Source organism: Lissotriton vulgaris, chromosome 2_1 (assembly GCF_964263255.1).
Source record: "Lissotriton vulgaris chromosome 2_1, aLisVul1.2, whole genome shotgun sequence".
Taxonomy (NCBI): Eukaryota; Metazoa; Chordata; class Amphibia; order Caudata; family Salamandridae; genus Lissotriton; species Lissotriton vulgaris.
The window spans coordinates 1409947909-1409974032 of record NC_141687.1 but is presented as its reverse complement, the minus strand read 5'-3'; the positions used below and the strand labels follow the sequence as shown (position 1 = coordinate 1409974032).

The 26124-nt window shown below is 51.6% G+C and overlaps 1 protein-coding gene across 2 annotated transcripts in view; it reads right to left on the bottom strand.

Moving 5' to 3' along the window:
* Positions 1-26124, bottom strand: part of ALG9 (ALG9 alpha-1,2-mannosyltransferase) — an 810763-nt gene that overhangs the window by 513156 nt on the left and 271483 nt on the right. For both annotated transcript variants that reach the window (XM_086957174.1, XM_086957175.1), the window contains one exon: positions 14294-14448. In XM_086957174.1, the coding sequence (XP_086813300.1) occupies positions 14294-14448 (155 nt within the window). The remainder of the gene's footprint in view (positions 1-14293; positions 14449-26124) is intronic.

Genomic DNA, 26124 nt, shown 5'->3' with positions numbered 1-26124 from the left:
TTGCAGCGGGCCCTTCTCTGGGATGGCAGGCCACGCATCGCTATTACGAAGCTTACGCTCCCATGGTATGACGGAGGCATAGCGTTGCCTGACATCCGGAGATATTATTGGGCTTCTCAGCTAGCGGCCCTTAATCACGTCCTCTACGGTCCAGCAGTAAGCCCAGGTTATGCCATGGATCGGTGGCTCCTGGACGACGGGAAGTATCATAGAGCGCTATACTCGAGATCTCTGGATGGTAGGATGTCGGGCCGACGAAGACAGCTATACATATATGGCGGGCAATCACAAAGGCACAGGGGTGGAAGGGTAGGCTTACGATGGCAACTCCTCTCTTTGAATCTGAAATACTGGGCAAATTATGGCACACGAAGGGATTCGACAGGTGGGACATGATAGGCATATCCAAGGTGGAAGATATGATTGTGAAAGGGGAGATAAAGTCCTTTACTCTTACAGACAGAGTTCCAGTTGGGTGAAACTGAATATTTCCGGTACGCCCAACTGCGTCATGCCATTCTGGCAGTGATGCCGGAGGGCGAGAAGATCCCTGAGTCTTCCGCGTTGGAGGACAGGGTGCTGGACGGTCATATGCCGGACAGTGCCATTTCCTTAATATACAAAAAACTCATTAATGTTCGTACGGACCTCCTCCTTGGGGTGAGAGACCAGTGGGTGCGTGATGGGATTGAGCTGGACGATGAAGACTGGCAATATGCAGTGTCCTCTCCCAAGGAGGTGGCGATCCCGGCCAGGTTGCGGCTGGTTCAATTAAAGATTCTCCATAGAGTGTACGTGACGGGTCCCAGGCTGATACACATGGGTCATTCAGTGGACGGCCTCTGCAGGCGTGGATGTGGTGCATTGGCCACCTTCATGCATATTATCTGGGAGTGCCAGGTGGTCGCCTCCTACTGGAGGCGTGTACATATGATCATGAGCGAGGTGACTGGGGTAGATGTGATGGCAGAGGCCCGGCGCTGCCTCCTGAATGTGTGGGGTCCTACTGATTATAATAGTGCACAAACACAATGGGTCACCTTGGGGAACATGGTCGCGAAACGAGATATTGCTCAGATGTGGGGTGCTGTTACAGCCCCAAAGGTGGTACAGTGGAAGGCCAACATGGATTGGTGCATGTTCCGAGAAAAGACGGTGTACATGGCCAGGGGTAAACCCAAAAAGTGGCAAAAGATATGGGGGGCCTGGAACGAGTATAGGGGTGATATTTGCCTGCCGCCTGACACCGCCCCCCTGGAAGAACGAATGTCCCCGTAGCCTATGGCTCCAACGTACGTCCTATTAGCTGATGTATCCTGTATCCTCCCCCCTCCATGGTCTTGCAATTGGTGCTGTTCACATTGTTTTTATGTTATTGGGCCTAGCTTTTCCTATGATCGGGCTCGGTTACACAAATGTTTAATTGCCTTGTTTCCTAGCACTAGTTTGGTGCTTTTCCCCCTTTTCATCTTAGTTATTTTTCAAAAAAGTTTTAAAAAAACCTTTGTACGATTTGGTAATATGCTCATTGTACACTAGCCGATTGACCGATAATATGCTGCCTAGCCTCCGGGATGTAAGGCTAAATAGCTGTGTGCACTGATTTGAAAATAAAGGTTTTCCAAAAATTAAAAAAAAAAAAAAGAGAGAATTTAAAGACATATAATGCAGCCTATACACAGGCTACACTGTCCAGTACTTCAAATAGAAATTCCACCAAAAATCCACAAACAGCAAAGCCTGTCCAGATTTCCCTTGCCTTCAGCAAAAACCCTCTGGAATGAGAGAGAGGAAGACATGGACAGACAAGCCCCATAGGCTGCCATTATGTGGCTCAAAACAGGATACTGTGCCTTTAAGAGAACTTTCCAGAACTTCACAGTATCCCAGAATGCACTGCAGGTCCCTTTTACTTTCAGTTCTTTTTGAAAGCGTAACACGCCAGGCCTGTAGCATTCCGTACATGAATATCTCTCCACCGGGGAGGAGGGCGGGCGCTTATGACTATAACAGAGATACCCCTACTACAGAACTGGAGTTACAGGACAGAAACTACTCCTTCTGTAGTAGGGGATCTCTGTGTATAGTCATAATCTAGTGAATAGAATGGCAAGCCCATCCCCACACCGAAGCGGCGGTGGAGAAAAGAAATCAACACCACTATTGTGCGAACACATTCCGCAGCGAAGCCTGTCCAACCTGAGCATCTGCCCTGGCATCAGTGTCCAGACAGTAATGCTTAGCAAAGGTATGAACCGACTTCCAGGTGGCGGCCTTGCAGTTTTCTGCAATAGGAACATTACGGAGCAAAGCCGTCGTGGCAGCTTTGCCCCTGGTGGAATGAGCCTTAGGCTTACCTCCTAAGGTCTTATTAGCTTTCTGTTAACACAGTTGTATGCAGGACACAATCCACCTAGAGATGGACTGCTTAGAGGTCGCAAGACCCGTCCTGACCGATCCATAATTGATAAACAATTGGTTTGACCTACGAATACCTTTGGTCTTATCCAGATAAAATTTCAACACCCTCCTAACATCCAGGGAATGTAAAGACCTTTCCGCTGGAGATGAAGGGTTCTGAAAAAACGTAGGCAAAGTTATAGTCTGGTTGACATGAAAATCAGAAATAACCTTGGGAAGAAATTTAGGGTGAGTACGCATAACAACCTTAGCAGCATGAAATACAGTATAAGGTTCTTGGCAACACAACGCCTGAATTTCACTCACCCTGCGGGCCGATGTAATGGCCACGAGGAACGCCGCCTTCCAGGACAGGTGCTGCAACGAAGCCTTATGAATGAGTTCAAAAGGCTCCTTCATCAATCTGGACAGCACCACATTCAATTCCCATGAAGGCGAAGGAAGCCTGACAGGAGGGAACACTTTCTTCAAGCCTTCCAAAAAAATCTTTTATCACAGGGATCTGGAAGAAGGAAGTCTGTGAAGGGCTTTTCCTGTAGGCAGTCAATGCAGCGAGATGAACCTTAATGGAATGAACATTAAGGCCAGACCGTGCCAAATGTAGAAGATAAGGAAGGATGACATCTTCCTTGCACGTCGTAGGGTCAAAGTTCTTGGACACACACCAGACACAAAACCTCTTCCACTTGTAAGCATAAGATGTCCGGGTGGAAGGTCGCTTAGACTCCTTCAGTATGTCCATGAAATCTTCGGGCAGATTCAAATGGCCATATTGCACTAACTCAGGAGCCATGCCGCCAAACTCAAGGACGAGAGGTTGGGGTGCAACATCTGCCCCCCGAACTTCGTGAGAAGGTCCGGCCTGCACGGCAGCCGTATGTGCGGAAGGAGAGACCGGTGTAGAAGGTCCGTGAACCACCACTGCCTGGGCCATTCTGGGGCAATCAGGATCATCCGTGCCCTGGACCGGGACAGCTTGATGAGCACCGTTGGAATCAGGGGAATGGGCGGAAAAGCGTAAACAAAGCTGTTCGACTAGTTGATTCAGAGTGCATTCTCCAGCGTCCCATGCTGGTAGTACCTGGAGGCGAAGTCTCTGCATTTGCTGTTTTCGGCGGTGGCGAACAGATCTACGTCTGGGGTCCCCCACCTTTCGAAGACTTCTCCTAGTACGTCGTCGTTTATGACCCATTCGTGGTTTTCCTGAATCAGTCTGCTCAGTGCGTCTGCCTGAACATTCTGCACACCTGGTAGATGGGTAGCTGTTATCTTCAATCCTCTGGCCAGAAGCCAGTGCCAGATCGTCTGCGCATCCCGAGACAGGGTGCGCGATCTCGACCCCCCCTGCTTGTTGAGGTAATACATCGTGGTCGTATTGTCCGTCTGTACAAGCAGAGAGTTGGTCTGGAAGGACGGATGAAAGGCCTTCAGCGCCAAGTGAACAGCTCTGAGTTCCAGGAGATTGATGTGATACGTGGACTCCATCGGAGACCACGTTCCTTGAATCTGTAAGTCTCCCGAAGGCGCTCCCCAGCCGTGGAGAGAAGCATCCGTCACGATAGTCTGAGTAGGAATGTCCTTGTGGAAGGGAACCCCTCCGAGGAGATTCTCCGCTGAACACCACCACTTCAGAGACTGAAGAGCATGCAGAGACAGTCGTATCTTGTCGTCCCAAGATCCTTTCCTCTGGTCCCATTGGTCCTCCAAGCACTCCTGCAGAGGTCTCATGTGTAGTCGTGCATGAGGAGTGAGGAAGATACAAGAGGCCATCGACCCCAGTAGAGAAGATACCGTCCTCACTGTTGTAGATGGAGCGGTCATAAGAGCCTGAGCCTTCCGAAGGATCGATCGCCGTCGCTCCTCCGAAGGAGACACGCTTGCTGATAGCGTATTGATGGTGGTTCCTAAGTACTGAATGCACTGGACCGGGATCGGGACAGACTTGGACATGTTGATGTGCAACCCCAACTTGTTCAAGAGAACGCATGTCTTCTGAAAGTCTGCTTGAGCTTCCGAGAAGGAGGAGGCCTTCATCAACCAATTGTCCAGGTACGGGTAGACAAACACCTTGTTCTTCCTGAGGTGTGCCGCTACCACTGCCATGCACTTCGAGAATGTTCTGGGCGCAGATTTCAGCCCGAATGGCAGCACTGTGTATTGATAGTGGTTGGTGCCGACTTGAAATCGCAGAAACTTCCTGTGTTTGTACGCGATGGGAACGTGGAAGTACGCATCCTGTAGGTCTATGGCACAAAGCCAGTCCCCCTGTTGCAACTGAGGAAAAATCTGATGCAACGACAGCATGCAAAACTTTTCTCTGCGAATCCACCTGTTTGCCTGCCGCAAGTCCAGAATGGGCCTGAACTCGTTCTTGTCCTTCTTGCGAACCAGGAAGAACCGGGAGTACAGACCTCTTACTCTTTGAGACAGAGGTACGTCTTCTATCGCCCTTTTCCTTAACAGGATATCGGCCTCCGCCTGGAGCTCGCGCAGTTGATACTGCGAGCTGACTGGAGGGATCGCTGGAGGAGGGCTGATGAACCGAAGATTGTATCCATTGCAAACAATATTCAGCACCCACTTGTACTGAGTAATTTTTTTCAACTCTGCCAGAAAAAATTGAACGCTTCCCCCCACCGGAGCGGGTAACGGATGAAGGGGAAGTAACCGCTCAGGGTCGAGACCCAGCTGGGCCCTTGTTCGCGGTAGAGGACTGCTGTCCCCCTCTACCCTTCTGTCGTTTCTAGAAGGGTCTCCGGAACTGCTGCTGTTGTTGCTGCTGCTGTCCCGAAGACTGCCCCCGTCCTCTACCTTGTGCGCCGTAGCGCCTCTGGAAAGGCCTGAAGGATTTCTTCTCTTTGGGCTTCTCCAAGCCCACAGCCGTAAGGGTCTCCGCCTCCGCCTTCATGCGGGCCATCTCATCATCAGCGTGTTTTCCGAACAAAGTATCCCCAGAAAAAGGCAGGTTGGCCACCCGCTGCTGGGCCTCCAGCTTGAGTGACGTGAGCCGGAGCCAGGCATGTCGTCGCTGATTGATTCCATGGCAGTAACCATGGGCAGCCAACAAGGAGACATCCGCAGCTGCGCTGATGACCTGAGTGGACACCAGCGTCCCTTCCTTGAGGATCTCCTGGAAGTCCTCCCTCTTGTCTCTCGGTAGCAGTTCCACAAACTGTTGCAGGGAGTCCCACAGAGCCCGGTCATAACGCCCCAGCAGAGCTGTATCACTGGACGCCTTCATGGCTGTGGAAGCGGTCCCACACGCCTTCCGTCCAGCTGAGTCGATCCATCTACTCTCTTTATCTGGAGGCATGGTGGAGGACGGGGAGGTAGAGTGTAGCTTCCTGGCCGCCGTCACTATCACCGAATCCGGTACCGGATCAACTCTCAGAAAGGCAGGGTCCGTATCCGGGGCACTGTACTTCTTTAGAAGTCGGGATGGAGCGGCCTTCACCACAGCCGGTGTGAGGAACAGCTCCTCTGCGGGTTCCTTCAATCCAGGTACTAGCGGAAGCAAAGGGCGAGACAGATGCCTCTTGTGGAGTGTCTCAAATATCACTGAAGTTGAAGTTGTAGGAGCCGTCACAGCGATACCCAACTTCGCAGCCCCCCGCAGGAGGACCTCCTGGAAAGTGGCAATGTCATCCACTGGAGGAAACCCTGGTCTCTGGGGAGTCCGACAAGGTCGGGGAGTAGGAACGGGTCCTGAAAGAGTCCGTTCGGGACCTCGACCCCCGCCTCCTATGGCGACGCCTTGATCTGGTGGAGGATCTATGACGACTCCTCGATCTTCCTCTCCGTCCGGAGCGTGAACGTGACCTCCTCAGCCGAGGGCGGTCAACCGGGTCCACCGGAGCGGGTGACTTGGGCCTGGACGGAGCCTTCGGTTTAAGCGTAGACCTCGGTGGAACTGGAGGCGGCTTCACTGGCAACCCTGGTCCAGGGTGAGGCGGAGGCAACGGAGGCGGAGTAGGGGTCCTCAGAGGGAGTCCCCTCGGTAACGGAGGAGGGGGAGTCACCTTCCCCGATGGGGTATACACCTCGGAATACACCGAGCCCGGTGATCCTCCACCTCTACCAGCCTGGGACGTTGGCGAACTTCCCACAGCGTCAGGCCTCTTTCCACCTCTCTTCGACGTCGAGGAACGGCGACCAGACGGCGAGTGCCGGCCTCCTGATGTTGAGCACCTCTTCTTCGGCGGCGAACGCTTTCGCCTCGACTGCGATCTTCTACGCCTCGACGGCGACCTTCTGCGCCTTGACGGCGATCGTCGGCGCCTCGACGGCGAACGACGACGCCTCGACGTCGTTCTTCGGCGCCTCGACGGCGACCGTCTGCGCCTCGACGGCGACCGTCTGCGCCTCAATGGCGATCTTCCATGCCTTGGCGGCGATCTTCCATGCCTCGACTGCGATCTGCCATGCCTCAACGGCGATCGGGGTTTCGACGGCGACCTGGGCCTCGACGTTGACCCGTGCTTCGACGGCGACCTGTGCCTCGACGGCGACCTTGACGACGAGGACTCCCTCGACGCCGAACGCCTCGTCTTCGCCGACGGCGAACGGCGGTGTCGCCTCGACGGCGAGCGCCGACGCCGGGCCTGTCGAAGTCGAAAGCTCGACGCCGACGTCGACGAGGACGACGAAGAAACAGTCAACGGGGACTTCGAAGGTCTAGTAACATCCCTCGACGCCGAGCGTCAACGTCGTTTAGTTTCCGACGACGGGGAGCAGACCGTAGTCATCCCTCTCTACGCCGTAGTGGGCACAAAGGACCCAGGCGGAGAATGGTGGCGCTTGCTGGCCTTCCTGCCCCTGGGGAGCCCCCCAGAGGCCTCAGCATGGGCAGAAGAAGCCCCTCCAGACCCACCTTGTGCCTTCAATCTTCTTTCCTCGAGGCCCTGAAGTCTGATCTTCTTCCTGTCCTTCAGGGTCCTGCCAGAGAAGCCTTGACATATCACACACTCCTCAGGGATATGTGAAGAAGGAAGGCAGAGGATACACATCTCATGGGGATCCGATTTGGCCTCCTTCCTGGAGCACTCCGGCATTTATCGAATAAAGCAGGCATATTCGACAAAAAACAGAGTGCAAGAACCAAGGAGAAAGGCACCAAAGTAGAATAAAGCACTTAACTTGAGGAAAAACAGTGAAACAATCACCAAAAACCCTAACAAGGGAGAGATCAATGCTCCAGGGTCCTGCTAGCAGGAGCCGGAAAAAAGAACTGAAAGTAAAAGGGACCTGCAGTGCATTCTGGGATACTGTGAAGTTCTGGAAAGTTCTCTTAAAGGCACAGTATCCTGTTTTGAGCCACATAATGGCAGCCTATGGGGCTTGTCTGTCCATGTCTTCCTCTCTATCATTCCAGAGGGTTTTTGCTGAAGGCAAGGGAAATCTGGACAGGCTTTGCTGTTTGTGGATTTTTGGTGGAATTTCTAGTTGAAGTACTGGACAGTGTAGCCTGTTTATAGGCTGTATTATGTGTCTTTAAATTCTCTCTTAAGTGTCTGTGCAGTTCTGCATTTTTTTTTTCGACACTTTAAGAGATTATTTTTGATTGCTCCGGGGTCCACGCACATGGGCGGGACTATTCACTAGATTATGACTATACACAGAGATCCCCTACTACAGAAATACGCCTTAAAGGCATCCCATAATACTGCATATTGCGTCACCGAGCCCGCGTTTAGGGTAAAGTATTCAGGGATCACATCGTGCAACTCAGTTTTATTTTGAGAAGTGAAAAACACTTTAAATATATAAAAGAATTTGAATTCATTGAGATTATTTTGTAAATTCAATTCAATTATTGAGTTTGTTACTTTTATAACTGAGAATTATTTCTCCTGGAACAGTGCACACTGCATGTAGGCCGCTGTCTACATCTTGTTCTAGTTTTCACATATTGTGTAGCCAACACAATTTGTAGTGTAGCACCCTTTTGACTATTATGGTTAGATTGGATTATCAGATAACAGTGTAGAGTACTGAGTGCACCTCTGTTGATTTCTGTCGGTTTTCCCAGGTAGTGTGTCAAATTTCTGTTAAGGACACCTCCTATTTCATTGTGTGATGCTTGTGGTTTGTTTAGGAACCTTCTTGCGGTTCTTTCCGGGGTCCTGCCCTGGATCACAAGGACGCCTTGGTGTCCAGCCTTTGTGTTGGCTGCACAATTCTTCTGAAAACATCTATTGAATTTAGTGGGGATCCTCTGGTTGATGAATTCAGCTCCAAAAAGTATGGCCCCTCCCATCTACGTCCGACCGTGATTGTCGCCGGATCAGACCAAAAACGAGCAGAAAGCCAGACCCCCGTTTTGGGAGAAAGACAATAACGGATGTCAGCACCCCTATGGAGTGCATCTATAAGGACAGTGAATGTCACTTCTGGTGCGGACGATGACACCTACGTCACAGGTTTAAATCCCATTCAAATTAACAACCATTTATGGCCCGTAACACAAGTACCATTCGATGGAGAAATACAGTCCCCTTTTAAGAGGCAAGAGACTCCTGATTTTTGCGTTAGACCCCTGATTTTTGCGTTGTGATCCAGAAAACTGAGTACATACCGGATGCTGAAGTTTGTAGACACAGCACAAGGGTTACAAACTATATATCTAAAAGTTACACATTTGGTGAAGAAAGAGGACTATAAATACCATGCTCTCTTCAAAAGGAAAATAACTAAATTAAACATATAAACACAAATAAAAACATGAAGGTGTGTATGTAATTAAATAGCCTGAAACACTAATCTTGGGTCGCAAAACAGATGCCCTTCTTTGCTGAATGTGCACTGCAAATTTATGAGTTACGATGGATTAAGGCTGGAGGTCGGATTTGCAGGATTCCAGCTCAATTAATATTAATGAGCAGGGATTTTATTTGCAACCTCAAGTGCCTTAAAATGCAGGGATTGAGGTCTGCAAGGAATAGCAGAACCCCATCAGTGAATTCGCCGATTTATTTTTTATTGTAGTCGATAACCGTTGTTTCACTGCACTGCAATCCAGAAGAAGGGACAGGAGGTCACCTTTTTGGAGTCCCAGATTCTTTACAAACAGAAACAAGCATTTACAATGCAATGGTCTCTGCATTATTAAAGGTAGAGCTATTGGCATTGCTCATGACATTTTTTTTAATTAATGTTTTCAAATCATAAATAAATGGCACTGTCATTTACATTGCCAATAGCTTAATCGTTTGCATATGCGAGAACTATTGCATAAGCACCCACACGCAGGGGCAGGAGAGCAAGCACAACGAACGAGGGGGCAGGAGAGCAAGCACAAGCAACGAGGGGGCAGGGGCAAGAGAGCAAGCACAAGCAACGAGGGTGCAGGGGCAGGAGAGCAAGCACAAGCAGCGAGGGGGCAGGGGCAGGAGAGCAAGCACAACAAACGAGGGGGCAGGAGAGCAAGCACAACTAACGAGGGGGCAGGGGGCAGGAGAGCAAGCACAAGGAAAGAGGGGGCAGGAGAGCAAGCACAGCCAGGGGGCAGGAGAGCAAGCACAGCCAGGGGGCAGGAGAGCAAGCACAGCCAGGGGGCAGGAGAGCAAGCACAACCATGCGGCAGGAGAGCAAGCACAACCAGGGGGCAGGAGAGCAAGCACAACCCGGGGGCAGGGGAGCAAGCACAGCGAGGGGGCAGGGGAGCAAGCACAGCGAGGGGGCAGGGAAGCAAGCACAGCGAGGGGGCAGGGGAGAAAGCACAGCGAGGGGGGGCAGAGGAGCAAGCACAACCACGGAGGCAGGAGAGCAAGCACAACCAGGGGGGGGCAGGAGAGCAAGCACAGCCATGGGGGGCAGAGGAGCAAGCACAACCAGGGGAGCAGGAGAGCAAGCACAACCAGGGGGGCAGGAGAGCAAGCACAACCAGGAGGGCAGGAGAGCAAGCCCAACCAGGGGGCAGGGGAGCATGCACAGCCAGGGGGCAGGAGAGCAAGCACAGCCAGGGGGCAGGAGAGCAAGCACAGCCAGTTTCAATAAGATAATAAAAAACAAAAATAAACAAGCATTGGCAAAGCCAGCAGGTCTGAAAATGGTGGTCAGCCTTTTGGTTTTGTCAATGTGTGACTAATTTTGGTATTGTTTCTATAAAACCTTATTGGTTTGGGAGGTGCCGGATCCCTAACAATTATAACAAACATTGGCAAAAGCAAAAGTTGGTATTGGTCTCAACAAGCACACATTGCCACAAAATAGTTCCTAGCACTGAACAAAACATACTTTGTGTGCTGATCGATATGCTCCTTGTGAAAAAGCAGAATGCGGTCTCTCACAGTCAAGGAGAGAGACAACATAGTAATAAACGCAATAGTTCATGGTTAAAGCAAGATCTAATTATGGGCCCAAATATTAAAGTAGGTCTCAAAAGGGCACCCATGGTATCCCAGAAGAATGCCTACTGGTGCTACCAGGTAAAACTGGTGTAGCCAGTGATGACTGGCCCCCCTCCTTGCTCTCGAGTGTGAAAGGAAAGCTGCAGGTTGGATGCCCCAAATGTTTGAGAACAACTTTCAATTGGAGTGGTTAGCATGTTAATCCACAATTGCCATAATTTCTGCATAGAACCTGGCCAATGTATTCGGTTTGAAATGTCACCTTTTTACTTTGAGGTACCAACACAGAGTAAGTAAGAAACGTACTTCAGGAATGAGGAGCATACCTGCTGTTGCTGAGACCTGAAGAAGTAGGAGGTAGACCAGCTGGCATGCTGAGAACTTCCACATTTAAGAACAGAAGTATAGGCCTATAAGCACATGTCGTTAGGGCTTACATCAGAAAGCTGTGGTCAAAAACAATCTGTGTTAAACACAGACTGAACACTAATCCATGCTCGTGCTTAAGCCATATAACCTAGATTGTGCTTGTGGGGTGAAATGTAACATTTCATGTATCTGATGTTCTATCACATTATCCGCCAAAAGAAAATCATGATTTTTCACCTTTACTTCACCTTGAAAGTCAGACTAAACATAGGACATATTTGATCATTTATTCAGAGCACAGTGGTTCCTCTGTAGCTGTTAAAATAAGTGTCAAGTTTTACCCTGGTTGAAGACTCATGATTTAGTAGGTGGTATGGAATGACACCTTCAAACTAATAATGCGTGCATGCTAGTTAGTAGTAGATAGAGTGAGTAGTATAGTGATTTGAGAGTAGAGAGTAGTAGAGAGTGAGTAGTAGAGAATGAGTAGTAGAGAAGTAGAGAAGTAGAGAGTAGTGGTGAGTAGAGTAGTAGAGCGAGTAGTATAGAGTTAGTAGAGTTGTAGATAGTGAGTAGTAGATAGTAGAGTGATTAGTACAGTGTGAGTAGAGAGTACTAGAGAGTGAATAGTAGAGTGAGTAATAGCGAGTGGTGGAGGGTGGAGTTGGAGGGTGGAGTTGGATGTTGGAGTTGGAGGGTGGAGTTTGAGTTGGATGGTGGGGTGTGAGTTGGAGGGTGGAGTTTGAGTTGGAGGGTGGAGTTGGAGGGTGGAGTTGGAGGTTGGAGTTGGAGGTTGGAGTTGGAGGTTGGAGTTGGAGGGTGGAGTTGGAGGGTGGAGTTGGAGGGTGGAGTTGGAGGGTGGAGTTAGAAGGTGGATTTGGAGGGTGGAGTTGGAGGGGTAGGGTGGAGTTGAAGGGTGGAGTTGGAGGGGGGAGGGTGGAGTTGGAGGGTGGAGTTGGAGGGTGGAGTTTGAGTTGGAGGGTGGAGTTGGAGGGTGGAGTTGGAGGGTGGAGTTGGAGGGTGGGATTGGAGGGTCTGTCTCCAATCCAGTGCATAGCTCAGTCGGCCTTCTTTTTGACACAAGGTAGGGTTTCACTGGCGTTGAAGAGAAACTCCCTTTCTTTGGAATCCTTAATGTAGGTTTCGATGAGGAGACTGTACATTTCGGAGTGAATATTCTCCATAGTAATTTGAAAACCATAAAAACAACGGGCTTCTGTGACTTGCACTTCTGGACTAAAACGTTATCTCCCTGGGTCGGTGTATCGGCGGATCGCGATCCCTGCTGCCTACAGACAGACAGGACGGTCACGAGCAGCACAGGAGCACACAGACATAAAACATGTTGACATCTCCCCCCAAGCCCTCCCTCCACGCGAGTTTGTGTCATATAAAAAAGGGATGACGAGCCAAACTTACCACATGCAGCCTGCACCTGAGCGTAGAGCATGGGGCCGGACGGACGGGCGGCTCCTCACGCCTCGGGCAGCAGCAGCTCCATGGGACTCGGGGGCCGCTGCCCAGCCGGCTGCCGATCAAGCCTCCCCGGCGCCCCTGGGCAGGGCTGCGCGCAGCATCGTACAATGGAGGAAGAGAGCAAAGAGGCGGAGCGTACTTTATTACCGGCTGCTAATGAGATTCAAGCATAGTGTCAGCCTCCTATCCTGATACACAACGGCACCCGTATGGGCCCTTTTAACCTACAAGGGCACAGTACCATGATCCCTAGAGTGCCCGAACAAAATACGATAGGCGGTCACCCCAGCTATAAAAGGTGTTCCTTAAACTATCACCCGGTACCTTACCGAGTCCCGACAGCATCACGTATGAAAGTCACCCAAGTTCTTACCCTCCCCAAAAATGGGCAAAGGACTTCTAAGACTATGTCATAAACGCCCCAGAATCCCAACAACCGCTCACTCACAAATCCTGCAGCGCTACTCCGCTTTGCTTTCTCTCCCTCCCCTGAGTCCCCTCATATCCAGAACAGCAGCCGCCTATCCTTGCCTCACCCACTCGAAACAAGTTGTCCGTTTCAAGGACAACTTACCTCGAGCAGAGGTACAACTAAAACCCTTCCGCGGCTGACACGCTTATTATCACCCGCAGCCTGTATAACCACAAAAGCACGCGTCGCCTCCACAGCCAATCAACACTTCGGAATTCCGATTGGCTCACTACGATTGGCTGGTGTGGCCCTGGCTCGCGAATCCTAGATTACCTTACAAGCCTAGCAGTTACCAACCACTCCCAGATGACTCCCAAAATACGTTCAATCGTGGGATTGGTTGGTCTGTAACCCGAAAGTGCTAACAATACAGCCTAATGTTCGTCAAATGATGAGGTGAGGAGACTGATGTAAAGCTGAATTTATCGGCGGTCCGAGTAAGTAGCGGACCGATGTCACGGTAATTGCTACTACCACAGATGCTCTAGTTAAAGAATAGCTAGACCGTAGGTTGACCTATATTGGCATAGGACCATTCTGTTTATTGTTTTTTCACTAATCAAAACAAGCACTCGCCCCCCTGATGGTGGTGTAGAGCGCTCCTCTCTTGCCTTCCGGAGATCGGAAGGCAAGTGAGGAGCGCTCCTCACCACCATGTTTCTCCAAGGTCATTCAGAAATAGCTCGGAGAAACGCCCGTAATTTTCTGGATTGAGGTGCGTGTTTTTCTTTCTCTCAGCCAATGAGAAAAAAAAGAGAAAGAAACTAAAAAACACACCCCTCAATCCGAAAAAGACGGGGCTTGAACAGGGTGACGCACCTCTCTTCCAATGGCTGGCCTCCGTTTAGGAAGCCAGCCAATGGAGAACAGGGGCGGGTTCAAGCCCCCTACTAAGAAACATTAAATCTCGGAGCTCCACCCACACTGCTATGCAGTGCGACGCAGTCCTCGACCTAATAATGCACAAAGCGAATGAGAAAGCCATTAAACATTTGCAATGCACCTTTAGCACATTGGAACATGCCTTGGCGGTTGTGAAGGCTGTGATTTTTTGACTCCCAGGCTTAGTGACTGCAAAAATGCTTTACACACTAGGCCTATAATTTCATAATGTAGTTAATATGCGACTTAATTTTCAAAGCAATCTGTTTTCACCACAAACTAGCAGGAGGCAGTATTTCTTCTTTGAATAGAGGGAGAACCTTACCTGCAGTGCCGAGAGTCCCACCGCCCCACACAGACAGATGAGGGGGTAGATGGGGAAGAGGAACCTCTCTTCCTTGTGGGGCCGGGTAAAGAATATCAGAATCCAGATGTACATTGGCGCCAGCGTCAGCCAGAAAGGACGTCCCAAATTCTGAACTGAAAATGAGAAGAGGGAAACAGACCAATGAGCCATCTATAAAAAGGTGTTTACAAAGGAGCGAGCAAATTGCTCCCTATTGTATGCATTCCCAGCACAACACATCACTGTTTTTTTCAAAAACAAATAAAGATGGCTGTCAATTCCACCACCACTTTGCTACTTTAGATGAACCGCTGACTTCCCCACAAGTGGGAGAAAGAGACAACTTAAATCAGCAGTACCAATCATTCATTGTGTACCAGAAGCATAAGCGATAGTAGAATCCACTGAATCCAGTGGATGTATGTGTTAATAAAGAGCTACCCTGTCAATATAACACTATTCTGTCTCACAAACATGTGTAGGCACAGTGAAACCTCGGGTATGACACTTAACTCTTCAAAATAGCCCAAGGTATAACAATATGTTTTAACAATATGGCCCACAAACAGGCTCTGGAAAAGCAGACAAAGAAGGTACAGTGCTTTTGGGCCATGCTATTAGCAGCAATTTGCTGTACAATGCAAAATTTAATGTAGTTGCCATTTAGGAAGCGCTTGCAAAAACAAAAAGACACAGTCAGGATCAAGGCGATGTCATCCTATAGCTCATGGATGAAAAGGTTTCAATTTTAAAAAACTGAAATTTTGGCGCCGTCCTACGCCCAGGTAAGGACATTCCCTTAAGCCTGCATGCCTCCATGCTTCAAAAGCATGAGAAGGTGCCTAATGGTGGACCCCCCAATATATACCCGCCCTTCAAGCATCTCATCAGAAAGGGAGCATGAGGCATCCCTCTAAAGAACATTGCATGATGGCAGGGGAGCACATCCCTTCTATCCCGGTCTTTCTTTGGAAGACTGAAAACCTCTCCCATTACCCCACTGATTTCTAATTCAGTCACCCTACTGGTTTCTTACCTACTGTCTGGCGTCAGCTCTTTTGCGGTGCCACTCTGCTCTCCTTGTCTCTTTGACAGGCAGGCAGTGTTATTTGTTACACAGTGATGAATTCATATAGTTACCTTCTTTCAAAAGGTTCTCAGATTCTCAAGAGAAAACATTTAACACACCATTGCCTTAGAGCGGCCTGGGCTGAAACCCATCCCTTCAGCAGAGGAACAGGCACCTCCAATTCGAGGCCACTGCTGCAGCTTGATCACCCTTCAGACTCGTTCAACACATATCCAATGATTGAGCTTCCAAAGACAACACCTAATCAATCAAAATTCCAAACCTCAATTATTACAATGTTAATTTGTCAGACCAGTGCTTAGCAGAAGCCGCAAGGTATCATACAACACACAAAACTACCCAAATATTTATCCAGTTGAAAGTTTTTATAAGCAAAACCAAGACAGGCGATGGGCTAATGAGACTCTATATTCTTTTAATAATAAGACCACTGTCTTGTGTTTTTCTGCATAAAAGCAAACCTTAGAAATGCACTTGCTTTCATATAAACAGTGGTACAAAAGGGGGTGGTGATGGACGGAGCATCTGAATCAATCAAACACTCACACCCAGTCAAAAGATCTGGGTTTAATCCATCACCGTTCTTTAGCCCACTCTGCCACCCCAGTTCAGACATGGCTATATGCAAATCAGTCTGACCCTGTGCCTCATGGGAACAGTCCAGCCCGAACTGCCAAGCAATGTCTTCCCTGGACCAGAAACAAGCTTCCGAGGACCGGTTTCTGGCATTCCAGCCGCCTTCAGCCTGGCTTGCTTGAATTCAGTGGCAAAGTGAGCAAGGGACTCACGTCTGAGCATACCCTGCCACACTTATGGCGGCCAAAAGCGGTACAAAAGGGGGTGGTGATGGACGGAGCATCTGAATCAATCAAACACTCACACCCAGTCAAAAGCTTGTTTCATGGCTTGGCAGTTCGGGCTGGACTGTTCCCATGAGGCACCGGGTCAGACTGATTTGCATATAGCCATGTCTGAACTGGGGTGGCGGAGTGGGCTAAAGAACGGTGATGGATTAAACCCAGATCTTGTGACATTAATACATTCAGTAGCCTCTACAAGTTCTATTTACTTTCTCTTACACAATCTGTCCTTCTTTTTATGAAAAAATAAAGAATTACAAGTTTGGAGGCTTGTATGCGCTGTGCACTGTTCACTGGGTTATTAACAAACCCTGACTTTTGAGTACTAACGTTTCCTTCTCAAAATAATAATAATGTCTAACGCTAAACTATGTGTTCACAAATCAAATTATTATTTGACTTATCTTTGACTTCATCATAAACATATCAAAAACATGAACTTTACATGATCATTGTTCAATTTGCAATTGTTGTATTAACAATACTACTGTGAACTTTACAATGCATTATCTTTATCGCACAACAATCTTATGAATGCCCGATGCACTGCGGGACGTTGCAGTCCCTTCCTCAGGGGCCAACCTATAAAGTAAAAAATACTCTTATAAGCTTATCAGCAAAATATCAATAAGTACACAAAAGCAACATTGCCCAGTCAACCGTGTTTCTCAGTCTGTATGCCGACTCGTGAAACTCTGGTATGTCCAGTAGTGCTAAACACCATTACCTGCCCAGCACGTTACAATGAATGTTAGTAATTCGGTTACTTAGAGAGGAAAAAAGTTACTTGAGAAGCCGCAATAAATGGTGATAGATTACGTGTATAGACACCCGGTGTCCAAATTAAACTAAAAGGAATCCTTGTAGTTGAAATGTGACTGCTGTTATACAACTCAATACTCGTGAAACTTGCCCTGTATAAAGTAAACCAACTGACCGGAACAATGCTCTAGCATATACAAGCTTTCATCCCAAAAGTTTGATTAAAAATCTGCCGTATTCGGGGGGCGTGGCTTGAGGTGTCAAGATGGCGGTCGCACTCTAAGAGTGCTCCGGACCCCCTCCGTCATCCGCCTTGCATCGGCCCACTATTTCCAGCCATCGATGCCCCAAAGTCTCGGGGACGCATCCTGCACCCTACCTCGATCGTTCTGGTGACCTGCCTGATGCCCGTGCCGTCTTCGCCTGCCCTCTGCTCTGGGTGTCCTTCCCCCTTCAAAATGGTGTCTCTCTGGGCCTGATCTCTCGGCTGGGAGCCCAGACGGCTTCTCATCCGCTTTGCCCCCCCTGAAGCCCTCTCGGCGGTGGCCTGGACACGCGGACAGACCTTCTGCCCCGGTGCCTGCGGAGGAATGTGGGCCGGCTCCGGGGTGCAGTGGAGGCGCTTGAGGATCGGAGCGGCGCCCGTGGCTTACCAGCGGCGGAGACGTCCAGATGAGGTTGCGGCTGAGCGGCGCCGGGTGTGACGCTTCCCGATTGCAGCGCCGCGTCTGGGCCTTGGATAGCCAGGGAAGACGGGTCCGGATCTTGCCGCCTTGCTGGGAAGGAGCAGTCGCCGGGCCCTGGGTGGCGTGGGCCGCCGGAGAGACTACGGCGGTGCCTGGTCGGAGGAGGTGAGGAGGCGGGGGTTTTGTTGAGTGGGCCTCCTTCCCCCTCTGAACCCTTCAGCGGCCGTGTCGGGCGGCGGTGACGCGGACCGGTGGGACTGAGGCCGCAGCGGACAGCAGGTCTGTGCGCTGCGGTGCCGGTGGGCTGGTCGGGCCGCCCCTGGGGCCTGGCTTTGCTCTAGGACCTGCGCGGGCACCCAATTGGGCCTCAATATATGCCCCTGCTGAAGCGCTCCTCTCCCCCCTCTGGCCTGCAGTGACTCTTTGCACCCCCTGCTGCCCTGGGGGCGCGGGGGAGATAGGTGCTGGGAGACCCGCGACGGGGGCGGCTGACCCAGGACTTTTCTTCTTCCTGTAGTGGAGGCTTTCACCTGCTGGCGGCAGGGCCTGGAGTGACGCGGGCCAACTTCCTTGCCTGCCTTGCTGCTGGGGGGACGGAGTGCCACGATTCCAGAGGCCCGGCAGGCTCCCTGGTGCGCCTTGAACTCGAGGTCTGAGAGGCCTTTTTTCACACACTAGCTGCGGGCCGTGAGGTGCACTACGACTGGGGAGGGGGAGATCGGCTGCTGTGTCGGGCGGCGCACGTGTGTGCCTGTCCCCCTTGCTCTCCCTTGGAGGCCCAGGACCTTGCAGGTGAGGCCTGTGGAGGGGCCCTGGGACTGTGGCCCCACCGAGGCCGCCTCGAAGGCCGCCATTGCCACGAAGAGCGGTGTTGCCTTGGAGAGTGGCCGCCTCCCTTCACCGTAGGGGAGTGGGGAGAGGATCGGCCACCATACCAGGTGGCGGGGGCGGCGACGGAGGCGCTGGTGCGTTCCCCCCTCTACCCCCGTCAAGTACCTTCACCGGACTCTTTGGGACCATGGGCAGAAACCGCGCTACTCAGGCCGCCACTCCCTCCACCCAAACAAGAATGGACCAATACACCAAGCCTGACCGCGATCCAGCGGTTGGGTCCACGGCTGCGCCTGGGGCGGCGGGAGGCGGCCTCTCCACTATCCTGCAGGCTATTAGTGCATCACAGGCCTCGGTAGAAACCAAGATCGGTGAGGTGACGTTGATGTGGCACTGATTCGGCAAAACCTCCGTAACGCCACGGCCCGTATTACAGAGGCGGAGCCTCGTCTTTTCACGGTGGAGGACGACGTGGGCACTCTCAAATCCCAGGTGGCCCGCCTGCAGAAACAGACCGCGGAGCTGCATCGAAGGGCAGAGGACGCAGAAAATAGGGCCCGGAGAAACAACCTGCGCCTCCTGGGTTTTCCGGAGGGAGTGGAGAAGGGACGAACTGACACCTTCATCGAGGCGTAGGTCTGGTCCTGGATCCCCAAAGAGAAACTCTCCCCCTGGTTTGCTGTGGAGCGAGCTCACCGCTCCCTCGCTCCCAAACCCCCTCATGGAGCTCCCGCTCGCCCCATTATCCTCCGTATCTTTAACTTCTGGGACAGGGATGCGATCCTGGAGACAACCAGGGCACTAGGTCCACTGCACTTTCAAAACTCCAAAATTATGGTCTTCCCGGACTACTCTAGAGAGGTGCAAACTCAACGCCGGTCTTACGACGAGGTCAAGCAAAACTTAGGGCCATGGGCCTCTGCTATGGACTCCTTTTCCCAGCTCGCCTTAAGATGTTTTTTCAGGACAAGACCTTCTTCTTTGACACACCACAGGCGGCATGGACCTGGCTTACGGAAGAGCGGCCTTGCCTACAGGATCACGCAGCCCTAGGGAAGAGATGGGACTTCAGCCCCTTTTTGAAAAGAGATAATTCATTCAAACTCCTCAAGGAAAGTGGGAGAGAATTCCAGTGTTTAGCAGCAGTAAAGCTAAAAGAGCGGCCACCCATCCATGTCCTCTGGATTCGAGGAACTGCCACTAAATAAGCAGAAGAGGAACGTAAAAGTCTGGCTGCCGAATACCATGAAAAAAGTTCCTGAAGTGCAATAGGCCCCTGTCCATGGAGTGCCCTGAAGACTATGCAGGAAGCCTTGAAGCAGATCCAATGATGAATAGGCAGCCAATGGAGGTCTCTAAGCGCCAAAGATGATGAGGTTGAGCGCATCCGAGAGAGGGCCAACTTGGCTGCCATATTCTGGATCCGCTGCAATTGCCTAATCAGGGAACTAGGGCCACCTAGAAGCAATGCATTGCAGTAGTCAAGTCTACTGAGTATGATACTACGCACTACTTCAGGTCTGGCTGATAAAGGTAACATGGGGAGGATCTTACGCAGTATTCGCAGCAACAACATGCAGGCGTCAATAGTCTTGTTTACAAAGGCATCCAACTGTAATTATGGGCCAAAGATGATGCCGAGGTTGTGAGCAGCATTCGCTGCTTCAACAGTGACCAAGGTGGTTGGTGGCCAAAAGTCCACAGGCAAAGGGCGAGAAATGTTATCCAGTGAGCAGTGCAGCACCTCTGTCTTCGATCCATTGAACTGGAGGGAATTATGCCTCAACCAGTCCACAGTGGCTAGCATGCACCGATGAAAGGTCTCTGTAGAGACGGCATCCTTACCTTCAAAAGAGAAGATAAGCAGCGTGTCATCGGCATAGTTTATTACAGAGTTGCCGAAGGATTTAATCAGCCTAATCAGGGGGCAAAGATAAAGGTTAAACAAAATGGGGCTGATTGCTGACCCCTGGGGCACTCCTTGCCCCCACCTTTCTGGAGCCGGACCTAACTGGAGGTAAGGCCACCACTTGATGCCTATTGTGAAGGTAAGAGACAAGCCAGTCCCGGGCCAAGCCAACCACCCCATTTTCTTTCAATCTACTGATTAGAGTAGAGTGGTTTACCGTGTCGAACGCGGCCGACATGTCGAGCAGCACCGAAAATGCTGCTTGACCACTGTCGACACACGAACGAAGATCGTCCAGAACCACCACCAGTGCAGATTCCGTACCGTGAGCTGGCCGGTAGCCGAACTGGGCTACATCTAAACAGGCAATAGTCTCTATAAAGCTAGACAGAGATTTGGTGACATATTTTTTCAAGATTTTAATTGGAAAGGGCAATAAAGAGATGGGCCTGTAATTCGCAGGACAGAGGGGGTCCAGTGTGGCTTTCTTTAGTAATGGAGATACCACTGCCAGTTTCCAGCTATCAGGAACCATGGCAGTGCTGAGGGACTGGCAGAAAATAGAATATAGAGGAGGAAAAAGCTCCTCTTGAAACAGCTTCCAAAACTTGTGTGGCAACGGGTCCAAAGGAGAACCCGATGAGACACAGTTGGCCAAGATACAGAAATCCTCGTAGGAAGGAAGGGTGAAGCTGGACAGCGTTGGGTGTGCAATAACTTCCCTGGTGTCAGCTGGAGTCAAAATGGACAGTGGCTCAAAGGTGGACTGGGTGTTAAGAGTACTAGAAGCATAGAGACCACTCAAAATAGTGGTAATCTTGTCTTCAAAAGTAAAGGCCAGGGAATCGCATTATTCCTGCGAAGCAGGAATGCTATTAGTGGCACAGGCAGGGTTAGAGAGATTATTAACAATTTTAAAAAGGGTTTGCGACTTGTTAGCTGCATGTGCCAACGTGTCCTCGAGGTACCTGGCTTTGGTGCCTTTTATCTGTGCTTTATAGCCCAGAAGTGATTGTTTAAAAATAATTTTATCTGCCTCAAGATAGTGCTTCCTCCAAGTTCTTTCAGCTTGTCTACAGCGTAGTTTCAGCTGAAGGAGTTCATTAGAGTACCAAGGGGCAGCGTGTTTGAATCTATCCTTCACTTTCCTCAATGGGACCATTTTATCTAAAGATTCTGTAATCCGTTGGCAAAGGCTCTCGTCAGAAGACGAGGCAACCGCCGGGGAGGGAACTCTTGGTCACCAGGGGCACGATCCCGACACTCCCCGATTCAGACTTTGAGCCAAAGGGCCTCCTCCCCTGCTCTGGTGTCTTCACTTATCGACATGGGTAGCGTCCCGCGATCAGACGTCACTCGACGGAGGGCCATGTCGGATTCGGACCGGTCTGGGAGCCCCGTGATCCGTGGCGCTGGTGGGAAGGAGGGGGTGTGATCCGTGTTACGGGTTGCCTGCCTCCACTCCACCTTTCGGGCCCTGATGTAGTGGGCCTGTCCCCGGCCCGCGGACAGGGCTCCTCCCTGGCTCCTCTGGATGTCCCGGCCAGGGATTACCTTCACATTGCCATCCTGAATCTGCACCATTTTGTGACTTCTTTGATATCCACTCCATGTTTCTCTACTGTGGGCATGCATCCGTATACATGGAGGGGGGTCCAACTCAGCCATGCTCCTAACTGATTGTTGCTAACCGTTTTAGAGTAGCGAATCACTTCTTTGTGGGGTAGTTAGTAGTTGGGGTTTTGGGGCGACAGATGCTTCCACTTCAGAAGTGAAGGGTGGGGGGAGTTGGGGGGGACGGGAGAGACGGGGGACCGCTGTTCTCAGACATTTTGTTTTGTTTAGCCACTTACGGGCCGCTGGTTGCAGTTCTTCTTGGTAGCTATGTCTCTCAGATCGGTCCACAGCTGACACGCAGATCACATCTTCCACCAGTTTGTTATTTTTAGCCGCCTACGGGCCGCCATCGGGGGCTGCCGTCGGCAGTCGTGTTTCCTCCTCTCTTGGCTTCCACAGTTGAGGAGCAGATCAACAATTTCCATGGCCCCTTTTCTGAGCTTGCATTCGGGTGAGTGCTCTCCTCCAGTTGGCTATGGTCCCATGTAGGTAATCACCCCTCCACATTCCATTCCCTTCGATGACCTACACTCTCACTAGACCTATCCACATCCTTTCCTGGAATGTTAATAGCCTCTTAGACCGCATCAAGCGTACGGCTGTCGTCCGCGCTGCTCAGCGCCACGCACCGGACATTCTCTTCCTCCAAAAGACGCACCTCCTAGGTACACAATGCAACTTCCTAGCTCGCAACGGATTCAACAGGGTCTGGCACTCTGGCTTCACACTGGGCTCCCGGGGGGTGGCTATTTTACTTAGGAAAGGCCTTCCCATTACCCTAGCTAAAGCCGAGACAGATGTACTGGGCAGCTATGTGGTCGTCTCGGGAACCATTGAAGTGCGCCCCTTGAGCCTCCTAAGCCTTTACATTTCCCCTGCACTCCTGCCTCCAACACTTCGCCACAGGTAATTTCCTCCCTCCCGCAGGGACTTACGGAGGTTGGGGGGGATTTCAACGCCGTTCTGCAGCCCCTGCGTGATAGGACGGGGGCCCGTGTCACCTCCGCTAGGATCCTCTCAAGCTGGTCCTCGGCCCTAGGTCTCTGCGACGTGTGGTGGGTTTGGAACCCCTGTGGGGAACAGTCCACCCACACGTCGGCAGCCCATCATACTCACTCCCGAATTGACCTTCTCCTGATGCCGGCCACAGACTGCCAGCTGGTATCTGGAGCCGCGATATTGCCCAGGGGGATTTCAGACGACTCTCCCGTCTCCCTCCGTCTAGGATTCCCCCCGACGGGTCCACGAGCAACTTGGCGACTGAACGCCTGGTTCTTGCAGGACTCTGAGTTAGTGGAGTCACTTGGTCAGGAGCTGCGTCCCTAGTTTTCCACCAATGCGGGCTTGGCTCCCTCGCCGAGGACACTGTGGGAGGCTGGTAAGGCCGTTGTCCGAGGAGTGGTCAAGGGGTTGGCCCATGCGAAGCGATCGGAGCAGTCGGCCCAGCTTCCACAGCTGGAATCCCGGGCGGCACAGCTGGAAGCAGCTCAACTACATGGCTATCAAGGGGATTCCTCCCGAGAACTGGCAGCAGTTCGCGAGGAGATCCGCCGGATCTCGTTGGAATCCGCTAAGATGCTCTGGCGCTCGTCGGTTGCTCGCGTTAATGGGTGGGGGCGATAAGAATGGTAAGCTCCTCCACAACCTTGTGTCCTATCCTAAAATCAACCGTATTATTCCTGAGGTCCGTTCGAGCACTGAGGCCCTCCAAGTGACGTCCGCGGCCATTGCACAAACTTTTGCTACTTACTACGCGACCCTTTACACTGCTTGTCCGCCGGGTGCTCCTCTGGCTGACTTGATGGGCGGGACTGGTACCCGATTGCAGTGTCTCTCTCAGGAGACTGTAGAGGCTCTAGACCGCCCCTCCACCCTGGAGGAAATCCAGGAAGCCATCTCGCTCTTACACCCCGGTAAAACGCCTGGTCCCGATGGGTACCCTCAGGAGTACTATGCGGCCTTTCGGGATATCTTAGCCCCCCATTTGCTGGACCTCTTCCGTCATGTGGCGGAGACAGGAACATTCCCACCTGAGTCGGAGGTGGCCACAATAGTGGGTATTCCGAAGACGCAGTCGCCCTCCTTGAGCTGTGCGGACTACCGCCCGATCTCGTTGATCAACACGGAGATCAAGCTCTTCGCCATGGTCTTGGCTCAGAGACTTCGATCACTCCTGCAAGACATGGTCCACCCCGACCAGTGCAGGTTCATGCCTACCAGGTGTACTCGCTACTGCATCCGTCGTCTCCACCTGGCTCTGGCCCACCGCGGTCGACTAACCCCGTACTTAGCGCTGCTTTTTATTATAGATTTTGAGAAGGCCTTCGACGCGGTGAATTGGGATTATCTGCAGGATGTGCTGGACAGGATGTGTTTCGGCCCCTCGTTCCGCCATCTGATCAAAGTTCTCTACACTAATCCCAGAGCCCGTGTACTCATTAATGGAGAGCTCTCTGAGGCATTCCCGATCCGGAGGGGCACGCGTCAGGGGTGTCCGCTCTCACCACTCTTGTTCGCGCTGGCGATGGAGCCCCTGGCGGCGCTCATCCGGCAGGAGCCACTATTCGGGGTTGGGCCTGGGACTCGAGCCAGGTGGATAAAATAGCCCTATATACGGACGACGTTCTGCTATATTTGCCGGACCTGGAAAGCTCTGGCCCCAGATCCCTGGAGGTCCTTTCCGAGTTAGAGCGGGTCTCTGGACTTCGCCTCAATCCGGCAAAGTCCACTTTGGTCCGCCTGCATTGCTATGACTGGCAGTCAGACATCCCCCTTAGGAGACAATTGGTTAAATACCTTGGCGTTTGGGTAGCTCTTCTACCAGTGGGCCTTGAATGTTACGCCTTTGGTCGTCAGGATGAAGGCGGATCTCAAGAGATGGCAGGCCCTCCCTCTTAACCCCCTGGGCATAAGTGCACTCTTCAAAATGATGGTCCTCCCCCGTTTCCTTTACATATTGCAAAACATTACTATCCACCTCCCGGGTAGTTGGTTTTGCAAGCTTGACGGCGTCCTTACCCGGTTTCTCTGGAGAGGCGGGAGACAACGTTTATCCCTAGCACACTGTTGTATCCCCCCCTTTGACGGGTGTATGGGGGTGACCAATCTCCACCTCTACTACCTGGCCACGAAACTCATCGTCATCCACGACTGGTATGCAGGCGGATGGTCCGACCCTGCATATCGCGTGGAACTCAGTATGTCGGACTTCATGCAGATCCAGGCATTTTTTCTATACGGTAGCCCAGTGCCACAGGATATGCCCCCGGTCACCAGGACGGTGTTTCTGGCATGGCGCACGGCCCTACGTCTCGTGAGGTGGGACCTGATGCTCACTCGGCAGACGCCCCTTTGGCATGGGTTCTGGATGCAAGAGGTCTCGTCTCTGCAGGGGTTCCGACGATGGGACCTCATTGGGGTTTCAGTGCTCGGAGATGTTTGGGTGGGGGACCACATCCGCTCCTTTGCAGACCTGCATACCGGTCCCTGGTGCACAAAGGTCCCGCTTCCCTAGATCGGCTCAAGGCTTGATGGGAGGGTTGGTTGGGCCCCCTAGAGGAGGCGGACTGGAGGGATGCCCTCATGGCACCCAAAACCCTGCCCACATCCTCCAAGTTGCGCCTGGTCCAACTGTATTATCTCCATGCGGCATACCTCACCCAACACGTCTATTTCAGGCCTGGTTGAGACCCTCTCCAGCATGCACACGATGTGCCAACGTCCCTGCCGATTTTTACCACATGGTACGGTGCTGTCTGGCTTTGGAGCCATTTTGGAAGGGGGTGGAGCTTGAGCTTACGCAGGCCCTGGGATGGGAGGTTCCCCATGATTCGATGCGTATGTTGTTGGGGGTGTTTGATTGCTTGGACGGCTCTAAGACGGACAAGCGCCTTTTGGGGACAGCTGTGGCGGTGGCCAAGAGAGACATAGCGGCGCACTGGTCCCAGGCCAAGGCGCCTACTGTGCAGAGATGGAGGAAGGGAGTGGACTGGTGTGGGATCCAGGAGGAAGCCCTATTCGAAGCCCGGGGATTTCCCGACTTATTCAGCAAAATG